The 10,514-nt window shown below is 44.2% G+C and overlaps 1 protein-coding gene across 1 annotated transcript in view; it reads right to left on the reverse strand.

Annotated features, from left to right (window-relative positions):
* Positions 1–5,760: 5,760 nt before the first annotated feature.
* SLC15A5 (solute carrier family 15 member 5) overlaps positions 5,761–10,514 on the reverse strand; it is a 32,639-nt gene continuing 27,885 nt past the window's right edge. Inside the window, exons 8-9 of the mRNA XM_044455233.1 lie at positions 8,995–9,103; positions 5,761–5,908 (exon numbers count right to left, since the gene is read on the reverse strand). Of these exons, the coding sequence (XP_044311168.1) occupies positions 5,761–5,908; positions 8,995–9,103 (257 nt within the window). The remainder of the gene's footprint in view (positions 5,909–8,994; positions 9,104–10,514) is intronic.

Genomic DNA, 10,514 nt, shown 5'->3' on the forward strand with positions numbered 1-10,514 from the left:
TACAAAGAATTATTATAATTTAAATAGGGGAGCCTACATCTTGAGATAGAGGGAAAATCTGTGGTCGTGCCGTGCTCCGTCTGCTGTCCAGGTGTTGTTGATGGGTCCTCTTCTCCTGGCTTCTGATGGTTCTTTACCTTCATACCAGGCTTCAGAGTTTATGTTCATGTGCAGCTGGACACATTTTGGGCCATTGGAAAATTATTTGTGCAGTTGGGAAAATGGACTTGAATAAAGAACAACATTGCTTCTTAAAAGAAATTGGCAAGAAATAAGATGAAGAAGTGGAACATTAAGATGATTCCTCCTTCCCCTCAGTTGTCATAACCTTAATCATATATTATTTGGATCAGCTGCTTAACTAGGTAGCAGTATATATGAATATACAAATGTGACAGCAGTCAAGTACAAAGAAGACTACATAACTGTGCCATACCTCTTCTCAGACCATGCCTATCACATAAAAAATGTCACTTTAAAAGAGATATTCAGATCTTCACCATCAGGGACTGGATGGGCTGAGCAGCATTGCTTGGAGGCCTCTGAGGGGCTTCCTTTAAGCCACATCTGCTCTCTTGCTTTAGCTGTGTCTTTGAGTCCATGCTCTTGTTTAGTCACCCTAGAGCAGTGATGCTCTGGGGTCCCATTCAATAAGAGGTGGCAAGACCATAGCTCTAGGTGCATTCATTTTCCGACTCAACTGAAAGTCTCTCTGTGGTTATGGCCTTCAGTGGGACACTTGTATTGATGAGAATGCATGGATCAGGCCCATCTAAAGTAGATTCTGTGTCAGAAGAGGAAGTGGGGTTGGGATCCACAGCTGGACTTCCAAGGCCAGAGAACTCAGAGCGAAGCTTGGTGGATGTTGAGAATCAGTCAGTTTCTAACACTGTGGGAAAGCTTAGTACGCATGCTAAGGAGGAGAAGGGTGGATCCACCATCAATAATCCCAGAGTACAACTTCAGGAAAAGAAGGCAGACCATCTGAGACAGATCAGATGCATCGAGCCATTAATCAAGAGGACCTTCTCTGAAGGTATGTTTGCTCATTTCGGTCTGGAAGAGAGGAGAGGTATGCAGTTTGGAATCAACTTTGCATCATTAGGCAGCTTTTCCCTAATTGGCAGTAGTCTAACTTGCTCTGTTTCTTTTGCTATTGTCTTCTGCAGTACTCTTCATGTGTACCTTAAAGCCATCCTGGCTGGTCAGCATTAATATGATAAAGCCTTTAGTTAGAAAGCCGTAGTCTTGATTTGCTTGGAAGTGGGAGAGAAGAATCAAAAGAGACCTTCAGGTTCAGCACTAGTTTTTGAGCTGCTATTTTCTGTTCTGTGACAGCTCTAGAACCTATTATCCTTCAGACACCATACAGAGCCTTCAACATATTTTGCAGGACAATCGCCTTGTCAAAGAGTAAATTCCAGACATCATAATTATAACCAGAGAAGAGAGTTTGCATCCCCTCAAGGCTTGGTGAGTGAACAAGAAAGAGATCTTGGGATTGTGTTGGTCATCTTGATAAAAATGTTGGCCAGCCCATTGTGTAGGTGCAGTGAAAAACTACTGAAAAGGGCAGTGAAATTGTTCAAGAAGGTGCAGCAACTTCTGTGTGAAAAACGGTTACAGCATCTAGGATTATTTAGCTTAGAAAAAGGGTGAGTAAGGGAAGACAGGAGGAAGGTTTACAAAATTATGTTTGGCGTGGAGAAAGTGGAGAAGGATACATCTTGCTCCCTCTCTCATAATACTAGAACTCGGGCTCAACTCATGAAGCTGAAGGGTGGGAGATTGAGGACAGCTAAATGGAAGTCCTCGTTCATGCAGCACACAGTGAAACGATGGGATTTTCTTCTGTAATTTGTAGCGATGTCCACCAATTTGAATGGCTGTGAAAGGTGATTGGCTACGTTCCTTGGAGGAGAAGGCTATCAATGGCTGCTAGGCATGGCTAGATAGGTGCTTCTTCCAGTGGAAGAGGCAGTATGTCTGCTGGGGAATATGGGTATATACTTCTGCATTCATGTCCTCCTTGCAGGTTCTTGTGGGCAACTGCTTGGCCAATGTATGATCAGAACACCGGATGAGAGGGATGCTTGGCCTGATGTTCTTAAGTGTCTGACCCAAATCCCTGAAGGAAAGCCTTCTCTCACATGCGCCTGACCATGCATCGAGATCTTCAGAGAAAGGCTTTCACTGTGCACTGTCTTCAGCAGAAGCACATCATATGCCATGCCAACTCTGCAAAGCCCTCCCAAGGGATATAATGTTGGCACAAGTTTGGTATTGCTTTTGCTGCCAGATAAAAGTATGCCTTGCTGATGAACGTTAGAATTTGTAAATGCAATACAATCTAACAGTATAGCCTGATGGCCCCTAGCAAGCATCTTGCAGGGTGGGAAGCACAGTGCAGTTCAAATTCTCAGTTGAGGAGCAGAGAATTAGAGCCCCTGTACTCCTCTCCTGCCCCTTTGTAGCCAACTCAGAAGAACCAACCTGGCTGTACACTGAGGTTGGGAAAGTGACCCCAGAGAGGGATTGAAGGAGGGAGGGGACTGGACTGGCTTCTCTAATCTTCTTCTTTCCCCCTCCGAGTTGCTCCAGTGGTGGATGGACAAAAAGGTTTATCTAGCAAAATGCATAACAGGAGGAGTAGGACGGCAAAGATGGCCACCACCAGCCCTTGCAGTCTGCACTGGATGAGCTTGAACCTCCATGTTTGGAGGCTGTTGCTCATTCCAATTGGATTGTGCCCAAAATGGATTAGATCAATTGAATGATTTCTGTTTGCTGGTTTTATGTTTTTTAAGCTTTCAGTTTTTATTGTTCTTAATTTATATTGCTTTTCATCATTTTGTATCCATCTCACTGGAATTGCCTTTGGTGACGAAGGAGCAATATTGAAACATTTGAAACAAATAAATATATAGAGCCATCTATCCTCTCCAAAACCAGCAGGCATCAGTAAAGAAAGTATTCCTTCCCACTAATTGGTATGACGATAAGACTACCCTGTTCTTATTTACAAAACTACAGATTTATGTCAAGCAAAGCCAATTATGCTTAATGTTTAAACTATTGCAGGTGCTGAATGACTTTGTTGCTAGGCTCTGGGAATGAAAAATGCTCTTTTAACGCATCTCATTGCAATGGAGAGCATGCGCTCCATCATCAGAGCAAACTCAACAGATGGATTGCTTAATCCCTGCCACTGATCTCTCTCTACATCCCTTCTTTCCATGGCTGCTCTCCCAGCATTCTACCTGAAACCATGTCCCATGTGGTTTGTCTTCCCTCTAGTACCTGGGAAAGGGTTCAATCCGCCCCCCCCCCCCCAATCAGGTATGCTTAACTCATTCAGAATATCCCTGGTCATTCGCTGTGAAATAAAAGTACGTTTGCTTTGTCTGTTGCTGTGCAGACTGAAGACATTTAACATCTAATCACTGGGATGCCAGAGCTTGCTGGTATCCGACGCTGTGAGGTAGTTGAATCCCCTTCTCTTTTCTCCAGAGAATTTTGGAATCCATTCCCTCCAATGGGAACTTGTGTAAGCAGGAATTATTAGTGCCTTCACCAAAGCCAAAATGCCCAGGATTCTTTGGAGGAATATGATGGAATGACCTGCAGTCCAACCCTTCCCAGCTTGATGCCCTCAGATGTGCTGGGCTGCACGTTTCTCAATTCTTTGGTTGGCTGGGGCATGCTGGGAGTTGTAAGCCTTTTTTCTGCCTAAGCATGCATGGGATTGCCCCTGTACTAATCTTGCTGGGTGGAGAACATAAAAACCCCTGTGTGCCAATGGTGAGAGAGCCTTTACAAGTAAACACTGCTGAACGGGGCTGAGAAGAATTGCACTGTAGCAATATCTGAAACCACATGTGTCCCACACTCTCGGCCTACGGGGAGGCTGCAACCCGAAGTTCGGTGACAGGGAGATGTGCACAGATCCACAGATATTCAGCTCAGATTCCAGCAGTTCCTAACTCAATGGCTTTTGCACTAGAATATATCTACTTTTCTGCCTTGATGGGGGACCCAAGCACCTCTCGTAATGGCTTCTCCTTGCAAAATCTCAAACCTTGGCTGGAACTGTGGCCCAAGCCAACCCATGGACTCAGAATCTACCTAAGAATGATTCTCAAGAAACTCTTTGTAAACTCCTCTGAACTCCTATATAGCTCCTTATATGTGGAAATGCAGCTCCTTCAGAGACTCCCAATGTACCCATGAGCAACTGAAGAAGCATGGCTTCTGTGTTCTGTGTTTGCACTTCTAAAAGCTATGTGGGTATGCATGGTTGTAGATTTGGTTGTAGATCTGTTGAAGCCGGATGGAGGGGTGGAGCTCTGGCAATCAATGGTCTCTTCCTAGGTGATATAAAAACTCAGTTGGTGTCTGGAAGTTTTCAGCTTCTGGTTGTCAGCAAGAATAATCTTAGAACTTTGAATAGCATAGGATTGGCATGAGATTTACAGCATTGCCCATGGAAGTTTCAAGGCCAGCTTTGTTCCTGCGGCACAAAACAAGTTTAGAGGCTGAGAAATCTGGATGAGAATTGATGGCTGGGAGCTTTGCCTTGTCTAGAATTTGATTTTTTAAAATCAGTTTTTGAAAACTGTTACCAAAAAACTCATGAAAATGCAGTCTCAATTGCCTTCGCTAACCAGATTCAACAGGTACAGATATTCTCAGAATGGAAAAAAACTGTGATATACCCGTTTGCCGTGCAGGTCTTACAGATGAGGTGCCTGTCATGGAAAAAGAGGTGGCAACTTAAACCCAGCACTGTCATGAGTGCATGCAAAGGGCTTCACACTCAGGCGTTTCAGAGCAAAGATGGCAAGAACCTGGGGCTGCATAGACAAATAGCAGTTTTGCTTTCTCTCACATTTGCACGCTTTACACCTCAGGTTCTTTGTGCCCCAAATATGGAGCAGTTTGTGAATTTTGGCCAACTGTTATACAGAATGAACAGACTTTAATTCTTAGCCAACTCTAGGGGTTTTTTCCTGCACTCAGGCTGGGTGCTGAGAAATATTCAGCATACATTCAGATAAAAGTCAAAGGATAGCTTATAGAGGGTGGGTAGAGTCAAGTACTCCCCCTTTCCCCTGGGGCTTCTTCTGTACAAGCAACCCCTTTGCTACTACTGCCTTGTATATTATGACCCCATTATTATATTGCATTTATATCCCACTTTCTTCAGAAACACCACAGAATGGGGTGCTTGCATGTTGTTCTACTCTAAACTGCCCCATGTGGCATTATATGCCTCCATTTCTATTGTGTTTGTCACTGCTTCTTGTGATACATTGCGCTCAGCATCAGCCGTGGTGTCCCTCAACTACAACCACAGATTCCGAGCCGGCTGAACAAGAGACTCGTACGGCATAATGCAGGATTGTGTTTGGAGGTGACTTTATTAAGTACAAAAGTCCCTTTCAGCACAAGTTCATGCATACATATGGAACATGGTGCTAAGAACTGCTCTTGCCCAATTAAAAGGCTCTGTCACTCATGGGGGTCTCATTAACAGTAAAGGGAGCTGAGATGTAGGGAACAGCTAAGGAACAGGGCCTAAGTCTGGGAGATCTTGCAGAGATTTTAAAAAATATCAAGAGATGAAAAAGATTAACAACAATCCATTATTGTTAAGTCGGTTCATAAACAGAGAAAGGGACGTATCATTAAAATTTGACAGACAATACTCCAATGACTGACTACACCAAGCTCTCAACCAGTCATTTTCAGAGCAAGATTTCACAGGAGAGTCTCCACAGGGGACAAAAAGGATGGACAATCCAGGATACTGTCATAAAATTTAAGTGATTTCTCATGCTGTAAAAGTTGTTCTTGAAGAAGACTCCCTCTGAATCCTTCATTATCATCTTGCTGCAGAGTATTGAATCTAAAAAGCAAAAAAATAAACCCTCTGTAGTACTATAAAATATAATATTCAGTTTCTCACCCAATGTCCTCAAAGTCTAATCCCAAAAACATTCACAGAGAAAGGGAGAGGCATATGTTAAACTGACTTATACAAAGCTGGTGCATCCAAATCAGTATGAGCCATGATCCCAGGGAGTCCTGCCATGATGTGACTGAAGCTATGGCCTTAGGGGAAGTGTTAGATTGAGAAAGAGTAAAGCCCAGGAAGACTTTACTTCCCTGAGAACTCCCTGCATCAGGAACCTTTCTTCATACCACCTTCTCTGTCTGATCCACTCTCTGGATCCAAGGATTCTGGACCAGAAGCCAAAGTGCAGCATGATTTCCCCTGTAGCATTGGAGCCAACTGTTCTTGAAGTAAGACAATTCCCCTTTAATTGGAAGGTACTTGAGTAGTCTCCTTGAGTCAGTAGAAACCTGTCGGTCTTTGGGTGGAGCTGTCTGCTGCTGAAGAAACATACTAGCCATTGAATGCATGGGTGCCTCTCCAACCTGAGCTCCCCATTGAGTTGTTCAGGGTGCAACGCAGATTTGTCCCAAACTCTTGCCTAGAACTGTCCCCCCCCCCCACACACACACTTCCCCAATCTCACACACATGGCCTAGAACACCATAAGGCTCACAAGAATTTCCCCAGCCCTGCTACATAAGATGGGGATTCTACAGATGAAAACTTTGATATGTGAAACATGTCTTAATTTCTGCGTGTGTAAGTTTGAGTTGAAAAGATTTTGCTTAAGTCCAGCTACTGAAGCTGTATATTCTGAGCACACATACTGGATTTGCTTTCTGCACCATTTCAAACCTCCTCTGCTTGCTGTCAGTTTGGACCTTTGGCAAGAGAGTCTGATCCTTTTTGGGAAAGATGCTCAGCAGAGAGAGGGAGAGGGAGTGACAGAGAGGGAAGAGAAGGTCGACTTACTCACTTGTGGATCTAGCCCCAACCACGACTGTTTTTGGTTGTGCCTACCACCAGCTGGTTGCCAGGGCAATGCCCCTTGAAGAAAAAAGTTTCCCACCCTGTTCTAATTTCAGTATTCATTGGTTAAAAAAAGCCATTCTGCAAAACACGGCACACTTACAACTGTTTCTTCCCATTGACTTGAAAGGAAAGCATCAGAAGCAGCATTTCTATGCACAACAGTTGCTGGAAGCTTGGACAGGAGGTGCTGCTGCACTGGAATACAGCGCTGCACCAGATGGGCCCTTGGTCTGATCCAGCAGAGCTCCTGTGCTCTGATGTTATAAGTCCATTTCAGGCATGAGAGCCTCCATCCACATAAACACCGCAGTTGGAATTCATTGATTTGGGCCTGGGAAAGGTCTCTGCTTTATTCAGTCTTTCCTCTCTTTGGAGGAGGAAAACTAAGGCAGAGTTTCACTAGGCTGTAGCTCATTGGTATTTTGTGTTGTGTGCCATCAAGTTGCCTCTGGCTTATGGTGACCCTATGAATGAATGCTCACTAAAGTGTCGTGTCTTTGACAGCCCTGTTCAGCTTTTGTAAATTCAAGGCTAGGGCTTCCTTTATGGAACCATGCCATCTCACAGCTGGTCTTCCTCTTCTTTCCTGCCTTGGACCTTACCCAGCATTATTGTCTTCTCCAGTAAGTCTTGCCTTCTTATGATATGCTTGAAGTACAAGAGTTTCAGTTTCATTATTTTTGCTTCCAGGGAAAAATGCCTATCTTGATCCAGGACCCATTTGTTCATCTGTCAGTTGAGGGTATTCACAAAGCTTTCCTCCAAAAGCATGTTTCAAACATATCTACTTTCTTCCAGTCAGTTTTCACACCCATGCAGAGTGATCAGGAATACAATAGCATGGACGATCTTTGCTTTGATCTCCTGTAAAGTGTTCTTAAACGTGACGATCTTTTCCAGTTCATTCACTGTAGCCCTTCCAGGCCTCAGTCTTCTTCCAATGCCTTGGTTGCAACCTCCCTTTGACTGAGTCAAGGTATGCAAAATCTTCCATAATTCCAATTTCTTCACTGTTGAGAAGTTCTGTAATCCTTCTCTAATTTTCTTAATGTTCAGCTGCAGTCCTGCTTTTGTACTTCCTTATTTCCCTTTCATTAAGAGTTGTTTCAATTCATGGCTGCTTTCTGCTAGTAATATGGTATCATCTGCATATCTTAAGTTATTGATGGAACTTCTACCAGTTTGCACTCCTTCCTCTGATGCTAATCCAGCTTTCCTTATGATAAGGTCTGTGTAAAGATAGGGAGATAAAATACATCCTTGTCCAACACTTTTGCCTATAGGAAACCATTCTGTTTTTCCATATTCTGTCCTAACAGTAGCTTCTTGTGCATGATACAGGTTATGCATCCGGACAATCAAATGCTTCTGAAATTCTTTGGTGTACTCCAGTAGCAACTTATATTTGTGATATGATCTTGACTGTCTGCTCCTTTTCATAACATCTGCATTTCTAGTCCCATTTAGGGTAAAATTCTTTGTTATAATACCTTAAGCTTCACTTTGCTTGTGTGGGAAATTAGTGCAATGGTTGCTGCACACTTTTACATATCCTTTCTGGGGATATATATTGGAATACATATTGAATGTTCCCAGTCTGTGGGCCAGATTTGGACCAATTCAGTGTCTGCAGTATGCAAGTGTTCTACTGGCATCCATCTACCCTGGGTGCTTTATTCCTTCCAAGTGTTTTCAGAAATGCATGCATGAAGTCCCAGATTCAGTTCTTGAGATCTCTCAGCAGGGCTGGGAAACTCCCCTGTCTCAAGCCCTGGGCAGCTGATGCTGGTTGATAAAAGCTACAGTGGGTGAACTGGGGCCTTTGCTTAATTTGAAAAGCCCCTCTGCATGCAGTCAGTCAGGATCTCTGGCAAGTGCACTGTGTTCCTTCCTTGGCTGGTCTCTGGGTAGGAGGCAAGGGACAAGAAGCCGAAGCAGAAGCGAGTGTGAGTGTGTGTGTGTGTGTGTGTGTGTGTGTGTGTGAGAGAGAGAGAGAGAGAGAGAGAGAGAGAGAGAGAGAGATGCATGCTGAGATGTTAGATGATGAACATCCTAAGACTTACCTTTGTGAAATGAACCAGAAGCCCAAAGTATTAATCATCATCAGTGAGGCCAGGAAGAAGTAAAATCTCTCCAATTTCCCCTCATTTAGCACATTTGGAAACCAGTCACCTATGCGAGAAAACAGTGTGCATATTTGTATATTATAGAAAGGGAGGGAAGGAAGAAGGGAGAATTGCAAGAAATCTACCAGTGGATCAGTGGCTATGTGCATGGGCACTGAGCTGGTAGTTCAGCCTCTTTTCCTTGAACCAGAGTAGGGGGTGTCTAAACTCTGCTTAGCAAGTAAGAAGGAAAGAGAGAACCAAAATATGAGTGTGCAAACTTCAGGCTGACTCATACCTAATAGATACACAAACCCTGTTGTTTAGCATGCCAACCTTTGTAGCTTTCCTGACCTAGTGCTTTCCTGGTGTTTAGGACTCCAGCTCTCATCATCTCTGGATATTGCACATGGTGGCTGGGAGTGATGGGAACTGTAATGCAAAACATCCAGATGGCACCAGATTGGGGAAGGCTGCTGTAAAGCTCTGAAGGAGAACTGAACATCCATGTCTCCTCCAGGACATGCAATGGCGACTGTGTGCATCTCTTTCCATAGAGAGGCGCATGTCTCCTCCTCACCGCTTAATGGTGCTTAGCTCTTTTGTATGCATAAAAAACACACTTGCCATTTGAGGTGTGAATTGGCCCTCAGAGTCAGGAGAGATTCCAGGGGTTTCCTCTGGTTTGAAAATGCATGCAAGCTGATTTAGCGCAGCAGCTTATGAAGAATGAGCCAGCGAAAATAGGAGAGTGCATGTTGGAAGGAAGGAAAACGCTTCTGTCTGTCTCACAGAGGATTGTCAGCATTCAATTGTTAAGCAAATGCCTTCCTCTGGGTCCACAAAAATAAGCTGTCTGCTTCTCACCAGCTGCCTGCCAGTACAAATTTCTCTCACCCATGAATTGGTTCCTAAGACAAAACCGGGTTTCATTTGTCAGAAAGTGCCACAGCACCGCTGCCCATCCCCGCCGTCACTCCCCTCATCCAACTTCTCAAGTATGATTCAGGTCTGTGGCATATTCCCAGAGCCGGGCTTAAAACATATCATTTAAGACTGTCCGCTGACTGAGCTCTTAGGCACTATAAACCTCCATTTTAGTAGCTTATAAAGTTTTAGAGCCTTCATTCACAATCAAGCAGTCTTTCATTTTACACGTCCCAGCGGCTGCGAGGGCTCAAGGAGAGAGCAAGTGTATCTGATGGAGCAGAAGCTGGATATATGTGGCCTCCAAGGAGCCCTCGCATCAGAGTTCAACAGAAAACAATTCGAGTTGAAGAAAGAACGCAAAAGCCAGGTCAATGGGGACTATTTGCACATGTACTTGGGAACCTGCTCCTGACTTCGTTCCCTATTTCTGCTGGGTGGCAGGACCAGTGGAAGCTCATGGCTCTCATAGAATGGGGTGGAGTATCTGGTGTGGGTTTTAGCCTGAACATTAAAGAAGCTACCCATGGTTCTGAACAAAGAGGAGCTAT

The sequence above is a fragment of the Varanus komodoensis genome, unplaced genomic scaffold, assembly GCF_004798865.1.
Source record: "Varanus komodoensis strain SLA01 unplaced genomic scaffold, ASM479886v1 scaffold8, whole genome shotgun sequence".
Taxonomy (NCBI): Eukaryota; Metazoa; Chordata; class Lepidosauria; order Squamata; family Varanidae; genus Varanus; species Varanus komodoensis.